The 21,066-nt window shown below is 36.2% G+C and overlaps 1 protein-coding gene across 5 annotated transcripts in view; it reads left to right on the top strand.

Annotated features, from left to right (window-relative positions):
• AFDN (afadin, adherens junction formation factor) overlaps positions 1-21,066 on the top strand; it is a 140,149-nt gene that overhangs the window by 50,134 nt on the left and 68,949 nt on the right. For all 5 annotated transcript variants that reach the window (XR_003256535.1, XM_026085105.1, XM_026085104.1 and 2 more), the window contains exons 7-13: positions 4,119-4,230; positions 4,620-4,787; positions 6,496-6,540; positions 9,500-9,594; positions 10,478-10,740; positions 13,636-13,705; positions 15,875-15,993. Coding sequence is in view for 4 of the 5 variants with exons in the window: in XM_026085105.1 (XP_025940890.1) it covers positions 4,119-4,230; positions 4,620-4,787; positions 6,496-6,540; positions 9,500-9,594; positions 10,478-10,740; positions 13,636-13,705; positions 15,875-15,993 (872 nt within the window). In the remaining variant the exon portion in view is untranslated. The remainder of the gene's footprint in view (positions 1-4,118; positions 4,231-4,619; positions 4,788-6,495; positions 6,541-9,499; positions 9,595-10,477; positions 10,741-13,635; positions 13,706-15,874; positions 15,994-21,066) is intronic.

Raw genomic sequence — 21,066 nt, 5'->3', positions numbered from 1 at the left:
TTTGTTCTCCAAAAGTCATTGTAGCTGGCTGAAATCTATTAAGCCTGTCTCAGTGCCTCTGCTGGCACAGCATATGGGTTTTAAATATGAAAATCCTTCCATTTTTACTGAAATTCAGTTTTTTAAAATCACCTAATTTGAAAAGCTAGTTTTTGTCAAGTATCTTACAAAGTTACTTTCCTTGCTTGAAAAAAATTAAATATTCTAGATTAAGCTTAGTATATTTTTTCAATATTATTTCCTTCTTTGGAAACTCTCAAATATGATGCTAAATAGGTTTCAAGGCAGTTTGTGTTCCTTTTCCTAACTTCACTAATGAAACGTAGCTATTCTTTACTGCTGGCTTTGTTCTTCTGACACTTTACAGTGTACTGTGAAAGGCAGATCTTAGGTCTTTCTTGTATGTGTTACTATTCTTTACTTTCTGTCAGATTTAAAACACTTCAAGATTAACAATTTACTATATAACTTTGGTTTCCTATTGGTTGGGAACTTTAAAATGTTTTGATTTCTTTGGGTAGCAGACGAAATATCTTCAGGGAAGACTTAAGAGGTTGACATTTAGTTACCTGTTAAAATGGATTTTAAATTATATGACAAGACCTTTATAGGGTTGTGTAAGTACCTGCAGTAAAGTTCACTCACTTCAGAAGTTTCACTTGAAAGACGAATATTTTAAGAATTTTTCTTAATGTTTACCGTTGACAACTTCTATTGTAAATGGCAATTTCCTACTTCTTTCATATTCTGTTTTGTGGTTTATCATGCTGTACCTTTATGTTCAGTTCTAGAGTGCTTTTCTATGTAATCAAGTAAATACAAGTTTGTTCTGATACACATTTTTGTTGTTTCAGTTCGCTTGGTTTGAGTTTCCCTGCATAATATAAGGTTCACTGCACATCTCTCAAGATGTCAAATTAATTAGACAGTCTTCCGAGCTACCTGTGCATATTCACTTATTTAGGGCATAAGACTTGAGGCATGCAGCAAGCCAGTTAACTCTTAAAATAGAATCTGGATTAGACCTTTGTTTTAGCATGTTCTTATTTTTTACCTGAGGATAAGAGAAAAAAATAAATTTTTGTAGTGTCAAGCAAAAACATGCAGTTCATCATGATTAGTTTTTCTTAAAGAAATCAGACGTTTGAGAGATGGTTATTGGAATATTTTTTTAACAAGTTTCATTGTTTTTTCAGGGGCATGAGCGGAGCCTGCGCTCCAAATTGTAAGGGAAATTGCATGAAACTCATCAGTATTGCTGCTGTTTTAATGATACTCATTGAAGAGTATGGAACTATAATTCATTTGAATAAACGTGTATATATATATATAGAGAGAGAGAGAGAGTGCACACAAGTGTGTAGATACTAGTTAATTTTTTATTTAAAAAAAAGTGAATTGGCAAAAGAGCTTATAGGAGGCCTATTAGAGTGKTTTTTTTTTGTTTTTTTTTTAACTTTTGCTAAGGATAGATCCGCTAACTTTACACAGAGGACTTGAGTATTATCATTTGTTACTGGTTTATCACAGCAAGTGTCTTGGAAGATAAATCTTAGTTACAGTAGGTTTCATTTAGACTTCCTACCTTCTATTTTCTGCATATTTTGTTGCATTTTGAATGAATAAATACAGAAGAAGTGACTTTATGATATTCATATATGCTTATGAATTCCCTATGGAGGAAGCAGGGTATACTATTCCTAATTATCTGTCATGACCAATTTGTTTTGGATTGTAGGTGATCAGCTGACAACCTATTTATAAGACTTGTGATCTTAAACTGGTTTTACCCATCTCTATTTCCTAATTCATTGCAGAAAACGGGCAAATGTTTGTGCCTGATTCTAGCAATCTGTATGGATTTGAATTCATTATAGGATATTTAACTTCATTTTCTTCATCTTTCTGTTTTTTCAATATGAATGTAAATCTCTACCCATGAGCTTTGTGCTTTCTCCTTTTTATTGTTTCGTTTGCTGATTCTGAAGTCAGTTAATGGTCAAAAACTGATGATAACGTAAACCTGTTCCCATGTTTTCCCGTTATTCTAAAATGCAGGATTTTCAGTTTTGTGGGTGACACTGAGGCAATATTTTCTTAAGAGGTAGAGATGTTTTATAAAACTGCTTCAACGTGATTGGAAGCCTCCTGGCCTGCATATACTCGGTTGTCTTGTTTTCTGTCTCTTCCATCAACAGGGTCACACTTTTTTTTTCTTTTTTTCTTTTTCCTCTTTTTTTAAATGAGGTATGTTTGAGTTTATCACTTCATGCTTCTTGTGGGATAGGAGGAATATTAACCACCTGGGAGGACGAGGGGATCATTGCATTTGTGACCCCTATTCTTTAACTCTTCTAGTTCACCATTGCTGCTGTCAGCTAAGCCTAGYGTCAGTGTAGATTGTCACCCAATTGTTCCGGAGGACAGAAGTTATATCGGGGTCAAGTTGTAGGACTTCTTAAAATTTTATCATCCTTCCTCTAGTTTTAGTGTATTTGAGGATTTTTTTGGTTTGCTTGCCAATCTCAATTTTATTGAGAATTTGTCAGCCCCTGTGTAATCACACTGTAAGCCTATAGTTTTTGTGTTTAAACAAGTTAACTTTATGCCTAGGGCTTTGGAGTTGTGGAATAGTTGCTTATTGAACAAGACTTGCAACGCAGTGTTGTTTTAATTAACTAATCAAAATTACCATATGGGTATAATTGATTGTTTTTAAAATTTGAGACGTGAAGTAGAGAAGAGTTGTTTGGCAAGATAAGAATTGAATGTAGATGTGTTTCTGTTTCCCTTAGATGTCTAAGTTTTAATATTTTTCTCCCTTTATTCTATAATATCTTGTCTATTTGAAAATCTAATTAAAGATTATGTAACTAGACCTATGTTTAGCCAGGTTTTGCATAGAGAATGTTCTAGGGAAAGGCCGGTGACTCAAATAAGTACTTTTGATCTTAAACGCACTTGTTTCCTTTCATCTTCTTCCAAGCAGGAAGTTTGAGGTAGATCTGTGAGAACTTAGTTAATACTGAACTGGGTGTGGGAAGGAGGTGACAACTAGAATTTAAGGCCTCTTGAGAGCTGCAGCGCAGTAGCATGTGGTAGCTGATACTTGCCTTACTTCAGAAGGTGTTACTTAGGTCATAGTTCAGAGGTTGAAATACTTTTGAGTACTTTAAATAAAATAGAGCTTTCTGTGAATTAAGTAACATGCTTAGGATCACAAATTAGGGAATAAAGAGTAATTTTTTTATTCAGTCTTGAAAGATCCATCTTTTATTTAGAGGCCAGTCATGCATTGTAATATTGACTCTTACTGTTTTTATGCTTTATCACTGTGGTGAGCAATAATGTAAATATGAATGAAATAACTGGCCATGTCTCCTTTGGAGTCAGAACTCATTAATCAAGGTTCCCCCCTTCCTCTAACTTGTAAGCAGTTAGTGGTAAAAGGTAAGAATGTTCTTGTGCTTCTGTTCCCAAAGTATACTTAACTTAGGTTCTCCCTTAAAGAAAAGTAGCATGAAGCATTGGTGTCAAATGCACCTTATCCTCTGTACGGACCAGTTGGTAGGGTAAGATGAGGATATAGGAGGTATCCCACAAATGAGACATTCTCTTTGCCAGCTTGTCTAGCCATTTCTGAAGATACTTTGTGTTGCTTTAGCAGAAAGGTTTTAGAAAAATTGAAGACTGTTTTCAGTATATTGAATTTATTGAGATTTTGTAGGATGGATGTGTAAGATAGTTAAAAAGTAAAAATGAAATGTCTGTGGAGGGGGATAATAAAGGAAATTTCAGGGTTCCTTTGGTTTTGGTGGTGTTCTGGTTAATTGGAATAATTTTGTTTACTAGAAGATGATTGCATCTAGTTTAAATGTAACTTGCATTTTTTTTTTAATATGTCTGTTTTTTCTGGGAAGTGTGATTAACTCTGACAAGAGGCAAGGGAGAGAATTAGAAAAACCCTTGGATAGTTAAATCCATTTCAAGTTACTTAATTCATTTGCTTTATCTCCTGTTATAAACAAAAACAAATTAGAAGGAAGACACACTCCCAGATCCTCTGTCCTGATTGTCCAACAAGAACTCTGTGAAAACTGCTGATTGTTCCTTTCTAGGTCGTGCTGCCTCCTGGTGCTCAGCACTCTGATGATAAAGGTGCTAAAGAAACTATTCTTGATGATGATGAGTGTCCACTTCAGATATTCAGGGAGTGGCCTAGTGATAAAGGTATGTCTAAAAAGCATTAAGAGATTTTGGTGCCTTGGGTATTGTAAGCCATCAGCGTGGACCTCTGTGAAGTAGGGAATCAAAAATGTATTTAGAAGTATTTTGTTTTCAGGCACTTTTAAAACTAGGTGCTTTTAGAGTTCTTTTCTGTTTCATTCAGCATTGTTTATAATAATGTATCTTTAGACAGTAGAAGAATTTTACATTTTCTTTAAAGTTTCTGAATTCTCCAATGAGAAGTATGATATTAAATCATCTAAATTATACACAACTGGTAGGAACTTAGCAAGCTGAAAGCCATTCTGTAGGATAATTATGAATTCATAGATGTGTTTTTGTGCTTATTCACTCATAGCGAGACTCAAAGGACATATAATACTGTGTTTTAGGAATACTAGTCTTTCAGTTGAAAAGACGGCCTGCTGATTATATCCCAAAGAAATCCAAGAAAATAACTGATGGAAAGCCATTAAAGGGGAAGGAAAGAGTTGACGGGTCTGGCTATGGCTCTTGCCTTCCTCCTGAGAAACTACCGTACCTGGTAGAGTTAAGCCCAGGTAAGAGTTCTGGTTATATAGTAATCTAAATTATACTGTTAGTCATTTAGATTTTCTAAAAACTTTAATTCAAAGCAGAAGACAGTAATGTAGGCAGCGTAAGTGAATGTTGGCTCAGGTGATTTTCTAATGTCAGATTCTGCATTTGAGATAAATGGAGGTAGAGCTACATGTTGCTATAGTATTGATGTTTTAGTAGCAAATGTTTGGAGAAAAAAATGTGATGGGAGAAATGGCATGGCTTCAAGTGTTTTTAAAGGGGAAAGTGTTTAAAAATCAAAAAAACCCTCAGTTCTCAACTTACTTTGGATTTGGGGGTTTAAAACTTCATAATAAGTAGAATGTTTTGATGTATCTTACACATCTTAAACCAGTTAGAAATCTTATCCTCAATATTGTCCTGTAATCCACCAATTAATATGGAAGACTAAGTGTACAGAGTCCTAATTTGTTGAACTAAGTGTAGATACTTAGGTGTTTTTGGAAGCTTGGGGAAGGGGTACTTAAAAACTGTTTGTGTATACCTTATTCAAAACACTTAAAGTGGGATTATGATAGATTCTTTGTAGTAAATAGGGCTGTTGGGGGAAAAAAAAATTGCTGAAATCTGGTTTATCTTACGCTCTGAAATATACTGTAGGAAAGTTAGTAAGGGACCAGAACATGATTTTTTTTTTTTTTTTTTTAAATCAAACTTGTTTGCAAATTAGCAAATAAATCGTTTTTCAGCCTATATTGACTCTTCAGCTCCTTAGCAAGGCTGGGTTTCATTTTAGACCTCACTGCAACTCTTCAGGCTGCTTTGTAATCTACAATTAATTTTGAGGGAGCTYGTTTATTTACAGCATAACATTTTTAAAACACATGTAACTTTTTTATTCTCAATTTCTACTGTCTTGTTATTTAAATGATTTAGTTATAGGCTTTCACTCTTTTGTAATTTAGTTATTTGTAACTCTTTTCCTAAGTGTAACTTGAGTATACTCAGGGTTCCAGACAAGTGGTTTAGGATTCAGAATCTGGTTGTTTACCTTTCAAGAGGCAAGGTTGGAAACTGGTATTGAAAACTTTGAATTTAACCTTTTGTTTGCTGTTCTGATTATAGTTAAATAGCTTAAAAATTGCCAGATGAAAACAGCAGTATGCAGACTGTATCAAATATATTGTATTCTGTTTTAGAGCTGGAAGTTAGATTTGCATGTGAATGTTTGAGGGTTTTTTTAATAGTACTTTCAATTTTTATTTTTTTTTCCTTCTCCAAACTCTTACTCTTCATGGAGCCTGGTTGCTTTGGTATTAAAGCACTGTGTCTGGGCAGTGGAGCAAGACATCCCATTAACTGAGAAAGGAAAAACGATCTGAAATGACACAGGTGGCAGGGCTGTGTAATAAGCCCTTGCACATTGCCTGTGGAACTGACCTATTGTTCGTGTTTTTCTTCTAACAGCTTGTTGTCGCTTTTCTAAACAGTAATATGAATTGTTCCATCCACTAGCTTTGTAGCACTGATGTCTTTATATACTATGCAGTTTCTGAAGTTGAAAGAGTTAAATGCACTGCATCCTTATAAATTGAACAAGTATTTTCTGGATACAGTTTCACCCTTTCCTGTCTTTTCTTTTCCTGCCCTCTTCCGCATGTTCTGCATGGTATCTGTCCTGCTGGTGCTGCCTTCACCTGGGTCCTCTGCATGTGTTTCTAACCCCAGGGAGAAGGAATCACTTTGCCTACTACAACTATCACGCTTATGAAGGTAACACTGTATTTTAATAGTTCTCTCACTAGTCACTAAAAACATCGCTGGCTGTCTTTTGTTTCTTTTTGACAAATGAAAGGCTATCTTGCTTATCATCTTTTTTCAAGGAACTGCTTCTGTGAAGCAATCTGTCTTGTCAGCTGCAATTTAAATACTCTGTGAACAAACATCAAATAGATCATGAATGTGCTACCATCCAAAGAGCTAAACCTTCCAGCTAAGACTACTAACTAAACTTCCATAGGGTGATCTACAAACAATATAGTGGTAGAAAAAAAAAAATTCTTTGATCCATCTGCTTGCAGAATGCACAGGTTAAAAAGTGAATTGGGTAAATGGTGTAGAACTTAACTATGCTTTTCAGTGTTTGATGTGGTGGATGAAATCAATGATTTTTGTTTTTTGAAAGTTTTTGAATCACTGGAAAAGTAACCTCATTTTCTTCTCTGTGGCGTTCCATTGCATTCTTTAACATTTCTACTTGTATCGTGGTGTTGTCTGCCAGCAAGAGTRTAGATCAAAGATTTAGCTACATCAGATGGTCACAGTAGAGTGTCGTTAAGTTTTAACTGTAGTATTTGAAATTAATAACAACCTACAAGTCATTATGAAACTTTGACTCTCCTCATAGTTTTACGTTATGTGCAGGTACATCCTGTTTTTACTAAATAGAAAGGAATAAAAGCCACTTTCTTCTTATATTAGGAATTATAAATATGAAATGTCTACCAAAATAGATTTTTTTTTTTTTCTTTTTAACTATTTTAGCATGTGTTTCCTCATTTTATTTCCTAGACTGCTGTAAAAGTACTGTGTCTGTCAGTGTTGCTCATCTATTCATGGCTGTGGAATACAACATGGGGGTTAAAGAATTCTTTTAAAACTTCTACCTGCAGCATTCACGACTTTGAATTCAGACTTCCATTTCATTAAGATCGTTATTCTAGAGAGCAGAAAAGTTTTGTAGTATGTGCTGAACTAATAAGCATAGATTTCTTCTGCAGGAAAACCTGACTGTTAGGTAGAAACCTTGAAATTTAAGTTGTATCTCATTGGAAGAAAAAAATATTTACAATTTCTTAAATCTTATTCCAAATTGTGAAAAGTAGGTTTTAGTATACTAAAGTCCAGACTGTTTCTTCAGAACAGTGCATTTCAGAATATTTTTATTTATGAGAGCTATAACACCTGTAGAAATGTACTTCATGTCAAAGCATTGGCTGTTTGTGTTCTGCCAGAGGAATCTGGCAGACTTCAGTTTCATACCCTGTGCAATTGCATAAACTTAGTAATTTTGTTACTGGAAGTATATCACATCTTTTGACTTCCCCACAGCTACTTATCTTGCTGGTTGTATGACTGTTTTGTAGACTGAAGATCTGGGTTCTGCACAATACCAAGTTAAGTATGAGGCAGCAATGTGCCCTTGTGGCCAAGAAGGCCAATGGTATCCTGGGCTGCATCAGRAAGAGTGTTGCCAGCAGGTCGAGGGAAGTGATTCTCCCCCTCTACTCAGCCCTGGTGAGGCCACAKCTGGAGTACTGCGTCCAGTTCTGGGCTCCCCAGTACAAGAGGGATGTGGCACTACTGGAGCAAGTCCAGCGAAGGGCCACAAAGATGATTAGGGGACTGGAGCATCTCTCTTATGAGGAAAGGCTGAGAGAGCTTGGCCTGTTTAGCTTGGAGAAGAGAAGGCTGAGAGGAGATCTTATCAATGTGTACAAGTATCTGAAGGGAGGGTGTCGAGAGGATGGGRCCAGACTCTTTTCAGTGGTGCCGAGCGACAGGACGCGAGGCAAYGGGCACAAACTGAAACACAGACACTTCCATCTTAACATGAGGAAAAACTTTTTCACTGTGAGGGTGACAGAGCACTGGAACAGGTTGCCCCGAGAGGTGGTGGAGTCTCCTTCTCTGGAGATATTCAAAAGCCGCCTGGATGCAATCCTGTGCAATGTGCTCTAGGTGACCCTGCTTGAGCAGGGGGGTTGGACTAGATGATCTCCAGAGGTCCCTTCCAACCTCAGYGATTCTGTGATTCTGTGATTCTCCTTTTGGAGAAGAAATTGGAGAGAAGTCAGAAGTTGAAGGTATTAGTTTAGTATGTAGTAGTATTAAAAGCTTTAGTATTTTCTGGGAAGTGGGGAGGATTCATATGCATGCTAAAACTCATCTGTGTTAGCTGGTGAAGATAGCAGCTAAATCTTGTGTTGTCTCCTGTGTATTTCACTACATGTTATTTTATTTGGAGAATATATACTTCTGGGGGAGGAAGAGGACAAACTACTAGAATACTCTTTATCTCTGACCTCATTTTCTGCAAGATGAAAATGTGGGTCATAGGGGCTATAAAGATAAGGCCAGAAGTGTTAGTCTTGTATACCAAGACTAAAGCTGTCTTGGGAACAATTTTTCGAAGGTTCTCTTTTAATATCTGCCTATTATAATACCTGGTGAATGGGAAAGAGTATGGAATGTTGGCCATTTGATAATAGATATTGTTGATAATCCATGCTTTTAGTAACAGTAGTGTGATGGAGATGAAAAAATCTATAAATACTTTTATTATAATGATACGTAGGTATCTTATTTCCTAAATCATTTATACCCATATTGATATACATAATTTTTGTTAATCTCTAAGACTTTGTATTGCTTGAACTACTAAATAAATACAGAAATGTTTCTGAAGTCTATTCAGGGTAGTAATCCTTGATTACTTTGTTCTTTGCAGTTGCAGAAAACAGCCACTCTGTTGTATGGGCCATCTTTACTTTCCATGTTTTTACACAATGATGAAAAACTTTTCAGTGTTTTCCACAAACCTGAAAGAATCTCACTCAAAGTTATGTTTTGGTTAATATTGCTGCTTTGAACAAAGCTTCAATTGTGTAGAATTATTGTGTGAGTATCTGAGCTTTAATAACTTGCAAATGAATATTTGTTTGCTCTACAGATGGTTCTGACTCCAGAGATAAGCCAAAGCTCTATCGTCTACAACTAAGTGTCACTGAAGTTGGAACTGAAAAATTTGATGACAATTCCATTCAGGTATGGGTAGGGGGGCCAGGGAAGCGGACTCAAATGAAAGACCTGATCTGGTCTTCAGTGTGTCATGTGCAATTGTGGAAACTAGTTAAATATTCTGTGGATCTTGAATCATTTAACTTCTTTTAGCAGTGATCTCAAACTTACCTATAATGTTCATATTAATGAAGAGCAGATAAGTTATCCTTCAAAGCTAGAAGGACAAAACATTGCTGCAATTTCTTGTTTATTTTCTTGTCTTGTTTCTTGGTCAGAACTTTAATTTATTTTATTTCCTCTGTCTTGCTTTAAGAGGAAAGTGAAGATTTCATTATTTAAAATGGGATATTCTTTTTCCTCACTGGATTGTTCTAATGATATATATCAGTATGATCCCAACTGCTTACTGTTATCTGAGCCTTTAGCCTCTCAACCCCTTTGAGTGAGGTAGGATTTCCTAAATGTGGAAAAGCTAGAGCAAAGTCGCATGAAGTTCATTCCAAGGAGACTTTTATACCATCCTAGGTCCGTATCAGTGCAGTCTTGACTTGTAAATATTTGCATTTTAAGTTGTAATGTTGAAACAGCAAGTGGAAGAAAACATAGTTACAAACAGCGTACTTACAGCCAAAAAAAGTGAAAAATTCTTCATTATTGGATTTTTGCTGCATGTTTTAGTTAAATGTATGTTTTAATTGTCTGTGTTAGATGGAAAGTTGAAATGAAACTTGACTGATTTAAGTACCTTACTTCTGTGTTAAATTTATAAGCAGGCAAAATTATATTGCTAGTCTGTAAATATGGTAAGCTGTGACTTGATCTTTTGGGTTTTTTTTGTTTGTTTGTTTGTTTTGCTTCTGAAGCAATATAATTCAGTTTGTTCTGCATTAATTATTTTTACTTCCAGTTATTTGGTCCAGGGATTCAGCCTCATCATTGTGACCTCACTAATATGGATGGAGTTGTTACTGTAACCCCAAGAAGCATTGATGCTGAAACTTATGTGGAAGGTCAGCGGATTTCGGAAACAACTATGCTGCAAAGTGGCATGAAGGTTCAGTTTGGATCATCTCATGTATTTAAGTTTGTGGATCCCACTCAGGACCATATTATTTCTAAAAGACCTGTTGATGCAGGTCTTATGGTCAAAGGTCCAAGACACAAAACTGGGTGAGTATGATAACTTCTTATCTTCTAATTGTGGTGAAGAGTAGAGCCTTGGAAAAAATAATAGAGGAGAACATTATAAGGGGCCTATGATTAGAGCATGGTTTTAAATGAGTTCTGAGTAACTACTTTTAAGTGTTAAATATATAATAACTATTTTAATACTTGAGCTCCACCTTGTGATTTTTTTTAGGATTAGCAAGTGTCCATTGCATTATTAAGTATTCAGATGTGTTTTTCTGAAGCTCTTTGCTGTGTTGAAAACAATCAAAAGCCATTATTTTAATGTGATTTCATAGTCATTCATACAACCTCCAGGAAAAATAAAGACTTTGCTAAATGTTTTTGGGGAGCCTCGTTTTCATTTTTCCTCTAGATAGTAACTTTCAAAGTTTCCCTAGAGATATTCAGAAATGAAGTGAGGGTGAATACAGATTTTTTTACTGTCAAAATAGGGTACTAAACGTTTAAGTATAGCAATCATTGTTGCAGTGTGATTACTTATCTTCTAGTTTCTGTGTTTCAAGGACTAACAGTCCAGAAGTCCATCCTGTTTTTTCTCTGTATAGTCATGCTTTTGTGATAGATATATAATAAAAATATTGTTTATATTTTTAGTGACTTATATGGGCTCAGGTGTCCTGTTCAGTGTCTATGGACATATTCAGGAGAAACATAAGCTTAAAATTGGACTCTATACCATGGAAGATGTGATGCTTTTTATTCCGTCCTGTCTGGGTCCAAATGAAACTACTGTCATAGCATGCTATGTTTAAAAAAATAAAAAATAAAAAATAAATAAATTTATTTATTTATTTATTTATTTTGGCTTGGAGATGAATGAAAGACACCCAGAAAAGGAGTCTCTTCTGGCTAATTTGCTGAGTTAACTTGGATATTTTAAACTATGGGGTTTTTTTTTTCTTGACTTTATTTTAACCTGAAAGTACACTGTTTGTTGTAAAACAGAGAATTTCAGAAAAGATGTTTCTCCTGTTCTTTGTTAAGGATAAAAGATCAGTCATTCTTTCTACTGGACATAGGCTGTTTGCATGTGTTTCTTGCAACAAAAAAAACTGCACTGAGTTTTTGGAAGGAAGGTAATACTTACAACCAATACTTAAAGGGTGTTGAATGTACCAAGTGTGCAAAAGGAGCATGTCCATTAGTATGGACTGTGAGACTTAGAATATTTTTTAAAGGCAGGGTCCCAAGATGTCCAATGATTTCCTTTCTCTTTGCCATGGGAAGGCAGTTTTTGGCCTCAGACATAACTAAAATTTTGCTAGCCACAAATCTATATATGTCTGTGATCAAACCGGCGCAGAAGAATTTTAACCTTCTTAGTTATGAGATGAGGTTTTATACAAATAACCAAAAAGTAACAGGACTCGGCGAAGGTGACTTCTTTAGTTAAAATTGTAACACCATACATTACTGTTGTAAGCTTTAAAAACACACAAGTGATTTTTCTTGTGCTAAGAGATTCTCCTGCCACTCCTCCCTCTTCTCTTCCCTGCCCCTGCCAAGTTCCTCCATCCTGGTAATGATTAATGTGCTTATTATAATTGCTAGATTTGTGGTGCAGTTTGAGTGAAATACTTATGAACAATGTGCAGTTTTATTCTTTACCTCAGCAGCTTTAGACTTGTGATTTTTAGATTTGAAAGTCTGGGGACTGATAGGCTGAAATTTATTGTGCAGAAACCCTCTGTTTTTCCTTGGCCTCCTAGTAGACTTGCTTTCAGGTATCTACAAGTCAAAGTATGTATAACTGGTGTAGGGGGACGTTTGTATTACCAAAAAGTCAGAACGTCGCTGTGATTTCGTGGCAGTGCTTCCATCCAAGAAATTCTGTGACTTGTGATCACTTGTCGTTATAGTACCTATTGGAATACTTCTGAACATACACTGCTTATCTGTAATGGGATATACAGCACATGTAAGCTTGCATTTCACTGGGTGTCTCATCCCTGACCCCTAACTTTCATGTGGCTTCAACCCCTTATTTTCTCCTCAGCTGTTCACTGGTTGTAGGCCTCACTCTTACTAGTGGGTTTTATGCTAGTTTCTCGCCCAAAATAGAAAGTGGGATGCCATTCTCATGAGTGATCATCCCATTAGTAAGAATTAGAGGGTTTTTTATGTTTTAAAATGAAAAGGGAAAATATATTGATTCCTGTAGTGATAAGTGTAATACAAATCTTGTGAAGGCTTGTATTTTGTTTAACTCTCTTCAATTGGTAGAGGAAAAGATTTCTTAAAAATCCATGTGCATGTTTTGCTTGCATTTGTGGAATAAATCTCAGTTCAGGCTGGTGATGTGATACTTCTGCTTAAACCTCTAGCTCCCTTTACATCTAGCCTGCAGATCAATTAGCAGATGCATTTCTGGGTTTATATAGTCAACTGCAAAGCTTATTGCAGAGCTTTAYGTGAATAGCAATGTCTCTGGTGAGGGATATTGCAGCTTGAGTGATCAAATATTTTTAAAATCTTTATTCATCAGAATAAACAGATAATAGAATGCATTAGTTTGATTTATGAATGATTTAAGTTGATACAGTGGATGTGCATTTAGTATTGAAGACCTGAGTAAAAACTTTAAAGCAAGTTCGCTGCAGTGAAAATATCATGGATCTATTTTAGTGGTTTTATCTATTCTCACTTACTCAGTTGAAAACAGTGAAACTAAGAATCAGTTTTGCCAAAGGAAATGATCTGGCTAAATATCTGTAGTCTTTATATAAAAAGAATTGATACAGTGGTTTAAAAAGTAAACATTAACGAGAGAGTCATGGTAGGCCTCTGAATTGCAGTTTACTAATTTTAGCTACTCAGTTCCTTGTTTAACTATATGATTTCTAAAAAGTACTTCAAATGTTGTTTTGCTTTTAGAGCTGTTCAGGAAACCACATTTGATCTGGAGGGAGATGTTCACAGTGGAACAGCATTGCCAACAAGCAAGGTATTATATTATGGCTAAATTAGGAATAAATTATAAAAGTTAGAGGACATGCTTAACCTAGGTCAAAATTACAGCATTGGTAGTATTTGGTAAAGTGCTGCCAGTTCATCATTCTCCCCATCTATTTAGTTTTGTGGGCTTGGATATTGTGTGCATCTTTTTCTTCCCGAAGACTATTTTGTGCAAGTTTCTGTTAGCATTTGGCATGCATTCCTGCCAAAAATATAATAACTTTCCTTTTAGAAAGGAAAACTGCTTGGACTTGGAATAAAGTTTTAGGAGAAACTGGTTAATCAAAGGAAGCTTACATGCAGATAGAGATGCATAGTAAAAATGATACATCAATATGCCATACACGTAGTGTGTGACTGTTGTCATTTGTTAAATAAAACATTCAATTTATTCTATAAAATCTGAATGTGTTCAAGTTTTAACTTTAACTAGGCTTTTAAAATTTAGTGGACGTGACTACTGATGTCAATAGAGCTCCTGTAAACACATTCACTAAACAAATTGTCTCTGCAATCATAATTATAAACATTTTACGAAGTAGTAATCTTTTTGTTCTTGCTTTCTTCCTGCACTGTGTTTCTGCTAGTAGACTCTACATCAGAGTTACATTTTCCAAGAGCAAAGAAAATGAGTAAATTGACACAATGGTTAATGCCTTTTAGTGGTATGATCACATGCCTCGGATGAAATGAGAGAATGAATTATTTCAGCAGTCTGAAATGTAGTAATCTTCCCAGAAATGCATTTCCTTTTATTGCTGCTGTTATCAGATTTAAATAATTGAAAAGAAACATTGTGATACTGTTATGGCAGTGTTGTTATTAACAATACTCAGGCTTTTCTTTCATGACATTCGGGGGGAAAAAAACCATTAAACTATCAGGGATAAAGCAGGCATCCAAGATGCCAGAAAGCATTGCCACTAACAAAGCTATAAAGAAGGGAGGGAAAATCAGAATCAGATGTTAGTCATGTCCTGGACATGTACATGGCACAGACAAAATTAAAGATAGATATATTTAAAAACTATATAAACTATTAAGATTCCTCAAAATTATTCAGAACTGGAGTTACTGACATTATTATATTGTATAGTGTGCCCCATATTCTTTTCAAATTCACTAGAAAAATACTTTTACTGGACCTAGGGAAGCTTGGGAAAATTAACTTTTTTGAGCTGTGTAGTTTGAGAATCTGCATGACATCTTGTTGAATCACTGATTAGATCACTGGTTCACTAATGGTTGCTTTTTATGAGTTTGCTTTGGAAAAAGGGGTAACAATAACTTTCATTAAAGTTCCCTTGAGACCTACTGATGAAAAGTGATTCATAGATTGGCATGCCAGTACTAAGATAATGATTTGTTCAAATTCCTGTTTTGAGCCACACTTCAGTATGTTTTCTTCTGTCAAAGCAAATTATTTAGTCCTAGAAATTTCTTAAGAAATGTGGAAGTATTTTGTATTTTATTGATACTTTATTTTCTACTGTTTTCACTGAAAAATAACTGCTGTAAATTTTGTTGCTTAATGCAGCGTGTTTCTGATATGCAACTGAAAAGCATAAATCACCAGCTTGCTCTTAAGGAGCCTGTGAGACTATAAAGAAAATAAACGAACTTGTACATAAAGATTGGCATGGTTTGAATTGCCCTTTCTTGTTTTAGAAAGTTATGTCCTGTCTATCATAGGAGACTTTACATAAGAACAGGATAAATTATGGCATAGATAAATAGTGTAAACACTTGGAACTATTGCTGAACCAGGGTAGGGTAGCTTAGCCAGTTTTAAATTTGTTAATATGTTTAACTTTGATAATGAAAACTTCAGAGGCATCTAATTCTTATTTTATATWGATAGCCACGCAACTTTTAAATAAAGACATTTAGAATTTTCAAGACGCATTTTTGGCAACATTTAAGAAATAGCCGCTTCTCTCTGCCCATTGTGATATTTTGCATTGCAAGTGTGCTCTTGGATGTTTCATTGTGGTGACAACATCCACTGAGTTGCTGTATTCTGTTGTGTGCTTTTTTTCTGCTTATCCCAACCCTTTCCCTAGCCTCAAATTGACACTTCATTCTAATAGTGCCAAACACAAATATTGGCTAATGTGGTGTTTCCCTGCTAAGCACCTGTCCTACTGTTTTGAATTAGAGCATCAGCAGGCTTGATGGTGACAGAACRTCATCAGCATCCAGCACAGCTGAAAGAGGAATGGTGAAGCCGATGATTAGAATAGAACAGCAACAAGATTACCACAGACAGGATAGCAGGTAGGCAAGCTCTAATCCTTAACTTCTAATAATGAGGAAAAAAATTGATACATTTTCTGATAGATTAGCAGTGAATTAAAATATTTTGAACTACCTGTCTTCCTCCATGGAAAATAAGATTTCCTTTGAGATCTTACCCTAGTAAAACTCAGGATTAATAACCAAAGCATGGAGTTCAGGTTATTAAAAATGTTTTCTTTTGTTTAAATATTGTTATGTATAGTTCTCTTTCTGTAAGGTCAAGTTGATAGTTTGTTAGACTATTGTTGATTTGTGGTCAGGCACATTCATATGAAATGCCTTTAATTACAAGAATACAGTTTCTTGAAATTTGGTCTTCATTTGTCATTAGCATGGTGATGTGACCGACTCCGGAGAGGAAAATAGCTGGGTTGTTCCCATTTCTGTAGTGTTATTGGCAGCTCTTGTGAGCAAAAATTTCAGCTACCTCTGTGTTTTCTGTCTTGCACGAGTGTTATGTATGTGTTAACAMCTGCTCCTTGATTTTGCTTTTATGATATAGTGGCTGTTATCAGGCAGATAAGCATTATCCTATTTTACCCATAGATAGGCCCTTTTTTCAAGGGCAGAATGCCGCTTTCACACCCTGCATATTCAGTTTGCTTCCAAAGTCAAGGCGGAAAACACTGTCTCCAGCTGATATACCTTTTTCCAGCTGTTTGATCTCCATATATTCTCTCAAATTCAGTTTGTGTTACTTCTTCCRAAAAGGACCCAACTCCTCCTTAGAAAATGTCTTTTAGTGTTAGCACTGCCTCAAAAATCATTTCTACTTCCCATCGTAAATAGAAGTTGGGAAAAGAGAGACCCTTTCCCATATGCAAGGTTGGATAGAAGTCTGACACTGTGTTTGTGTCCCACGTAATGTATCACATGTGATACTAGATACCTATTTGTGTGTGTGYGCATAGGTGTATATGTATATATTTAAAAAAAAMCCAAAAAAACCCAAAAAACAGCAATATGGCCTTGTGGCAAAGAAGGCCAATGGGCTTCCATCTGAACATAAGGGGGAAAAAAAGCCTTTTTTTACTGTGACTGAGCACTGGCACAGGTTGCTGAGAGAGTTGTTGAGTCTCCATCCTTGGATATATTCAGAAGCCATCTTTCTGGGTCCTGTGCAGCCTGCTCTAGGTGACTCTGCTTGAGCAGGGGGAGTTGGACTAGATGATTTTGAAAGGTCCTTTCCAACCTCAATCATTCTGTGATTCTGTGAAGAGAGATGAACTTTCATTACGCTTGTAAAATACTATCTAGGTTTTTCTCCTTTTCAGAGGTCTTTATAAGAGGAAGACAACCTCTAAGTATATTCTTAGGTTTTGTGTATGCATATACATTTTACTTTAGAATAAATGCCAAGTAGCAACAGTGAAGCAGAAGCAGACTACCAATAGTAGAGGATGCTTGAGTTAGGTGGCGTCTGTACAAACTGGACATATAAAAGTCTATGGGATCTGATGGGATGCATCCAAGGATGCCAAGAGTTGGCTGACATCATTGCAAAGCAACTCTCATCTTTGAAAGGTCATGGAGATCAGGGGAAGTTCAGAATGACTGGAAAAGGTGCAAATACCACACCCATCTAGAGAAAGGGCAAAAAGGAATATCCAGAAAACTGCAGACCAGTCAGCTTTATTTTGGTCCCTGGGAAAATTATGGAACAACTCCTCGTGGGAGCTATTTCTAGGCGTGTGAAGGACAAGGAAATGATTGAGAAAAGCTGGAGTGGCTTTACCAAAAATGAATCATGCTTGACTAACTGACTGGATTCTGTGATGAAACAACTTGCTTGGTGAATGAGGGGAGAGCTATGGACATCATCCACCTGATTTTAGCAAGACGTTGACACAGTATTCCAGAACATCCTTGTTGATAAGCTGCTAAGGTATGGACTGGGTAATTGGACCATAAGATGGGTGGAAAACTGGGTAAACTGCCAAGCTCAGAGTGGTGGTTAATGGCTTAAAGTTGACCTGGCAGCTGGTCAGGAGTCGAGTTTCTCAAGGTCAATATTGGATCCAATATTACTCAATATCTTTATAAACAGTCTGGATGACCGGATTGAATGCTCCTTCACCAAGTTTGTGGATGATGCCAAACTCAGCGTAGAAGTAGATAAGCCGGAAAGAAGAGCCACTGTTCAGAGGGACCTTGAAAGGCTGGAAGGCTGGGCCAACAAGAATTGCGTGGTATTTAACAAAGATAAAAGTGAAGTCCAGGACATGAGATGGAAAAATTCCAAGTAGCAGGATAGGCTGGCGTCTGTCTGGCAGGAGTGTAGTTCTTCCAAAAAGGACTCCGGGGGCCCTGGTGGACAGCAAGCTAAACTTGAGTCAACAATATGTCCTGGCAGCAGTGAAGGCATTGAATGGACTGCATCAGAGTATAGCCAACAGATCAAAGGATGTGTTTATTTCACTCTACTTTAGGCCACACCTGGAATATTGTGTCCAGTTGCAGTCACCCCAGTTCAAGAGAGAGATTGAAAAAATGATGAGAGTCCAGTGGAGGGACATCTCAACTAAGGTGGTTAGAGGGTCAAAGAACTTGTTAACATATAAAGAAAGGTTTGAAGGGGTTGGGATTTTTTTTCAGCCTAGAAAAAAGAGAGCTTAGGGCGAATCTTTCACAATCTTTCAATACCTAAAAATTAGTTATAGAGAAGATCGGGGTGTTCTCATTGCAAGGGCACTGAGTGACAGGAGAAGAAGCAATGAGTACAAGTTGCTTCAAAGGAAATTTGGGTATAAGAGACGACAATTCTTTACCTTGAGACCAAGCGAACATTGAAATATGTACCCTGGAGAAGTGCTGGAATCTCCCTCATTGGAGATATTCAAAGAGTTGGTTTGAGGAAGGCCCTGGATAACCTAACCTAAGGCCCTGCTTTCAACAGAAGATTGGACCAGATGAACTGTAGAGGTCCCTTTCTACTTAGACTTTTGTATGATTCTGTTCTTCTCTAGAGTCCAATGTCTTAGTTCTGATAAAAACAAGTAAATATGATAGGAGTGATTGGAGAGAGAGCTGGGATTGTTTAGCCTTGAGAAGAGAAGGCTCAGGGGGAACATTATCAACATGTATGAATACCTAGTGGGAGGGAGTATGGAAGGCAGAGCCAGACTCTGCTCACTGTTTTGCAGTGAAATGGCAAGAGGCAGTGGGCACAAACTGACATACAGGAAATTTCACTGAAACCTAAGAAAAAACTTTATGGTCCTGGGCAACCTGCAGTAGTTGATCCTGCTTTGAGCAGGACTACATGATCTCCAGAGGTATCTCTCAACCTCAGCACTTCTGTGATTCTGTGAAAAAACTTTTTTCTCATCTTACAAAAAAATAAAGGATTGCATTGCTGTCTGTATTAACCTGCTTTTAAATTAAGATGAACTGCTATGATAAATGGATAAAAGGTAAGGTAAATGCAGTACAAGGTTGAAAAGCAGACTAATTCAAGTTGTAAAGTTTCTAGTATGACTTCTTACCCTTAGGTGGATTCATTTTTCACTGGACAGAAAACAGAGTTCAGAGACATGAGTCATGAAATAAAGCAGAAAATTGTGCTTTGATCTGAATTTAATTTCTCATGTTTCAGTGTTTTGCAGTAAAGGGATCATTTAAATGCTTTTAGTGAAATTACAGTAGAACTTGAACTTTTCTGGGATACTAATAATTGAATGCAACTCAGCTCTGCTCTGCAGTCCATTGTTAGAGTTCCTGAGCATGTTGAGTGACTTTTTTTCAGCATTGTTTTTATTAAGGTTGCCAAAGATTTAATGCCTTACACTGAAATAAGTTGATTTATTAGTTAAATTACTGTTTTAAATGCAACTTTCCTGTCCCTGTCTCTCTCAGAAAAGATCAACAAAACTTCTTTGTGAACCTTTATAGCCAGTCAGAAGCTCTTGATGTTTTTACTGTTAATATTTGTTGAATTCTRGCTGAGCATTTGTATCTATCGGAAGATGCATTAAATTTCTATGTTTTTACCTTCCAACAAGAGTATTTTATTTTACAGGATTATCCTGAGGCAACTTGTATATTGCAAATGTATAGAGTCATCTGTGAGCTCCATCCTGGCTTTATTTTGTTTTTTAATGTTTTAAATTCCCTCTGAATTCAGAGAACACACATAGGGTAACAGTAACATTAGGGTTACTGTTACTATATGTAGTTTTTCTTTGTCTTGATAGCTAAGTGTGCAGAAACTGTTTTTAGACAGTCTGCTAAATTATTCTTAGATTTGTGATAGTTGCAAGTGCAAAGTTCATTCTTATCACCACTGTTGACATCGAAACTGTATTTCTATGTGTATCGTATGTGAATGTAGAGTGTGGGGGTGTGTATATATATGTGTGTGTATACGAAGGGGGCATACATAGAACTATTTATCCAGCTAAATGGTTAAATAAATAAAAAATACAACATTTCTGTTGCGTGCACTCTGTCACATATATGCACTATGTTGAGGTTAACGAATTGGCAAAGTCAGGCTGTCAAATTAGGAAATGCTGGTCAATGAGTTGCTCAAGTAACTTGAGTTCTTCCCTTTCATGGGTATATTTAGTGAATCGGTAGTTAGGCTCCCTCTGGGATACTCTAGCCTTGTTCTGTGAACAGTGAGGATGGTAATCATGGCATGAGGTAGCTGTTATGATTGCTTAAAAACATGTCCTTGTATTTTGTGTGGGTGTTCATCACTGCTGTTCAATATTAAATAATAAGGCAAATAAGACTTCCTTCCAATCACTCAGTGCACGGGTTGCAGAGCAAAAATTTGAACTTGAGACTGCCCTAATTTTTTCACCCCTAGTCTGTAGAAAGAACTAAATTGAAATTTGAAAGCATAACTTTGAACTATGCGCTTATTAGGCCTGGCTGTTCTGATTGAAATGTGATTCTTTGAAATAAAAGAAGATGAATATTTAGTTGAGGATTATGGTCATATGTGCTTGTTAGGGGGCTGACTTCAGTTAGAAGGAGCAACCATATCAAAAGGAAAAAGATAATTTTTTGCCTTGGATAACCTTCAGGAGCTCTTAATGTGGTTGG

This window comes from Apteryx rowi, unplaced genomic scaffold (genome assembly GCF_003343035.1).
Source record: "Apteryx rowi isolate R43461 unplaced genomic scaffold, aptRow1 scaffold_66, whole genome shotgun sequence".
In the NCBI taxonomy this organism is placed as follows: Eukaryota; Metazoa; Chordata; class Aves; order Apterygiformes; family Apterygidae; genus Apteryx; species Apteryx rowi.
Note: the sequence above shows the minus strand (reverse complement) of the source record. Positions and strands in the feature narration are given on the sequence as shown.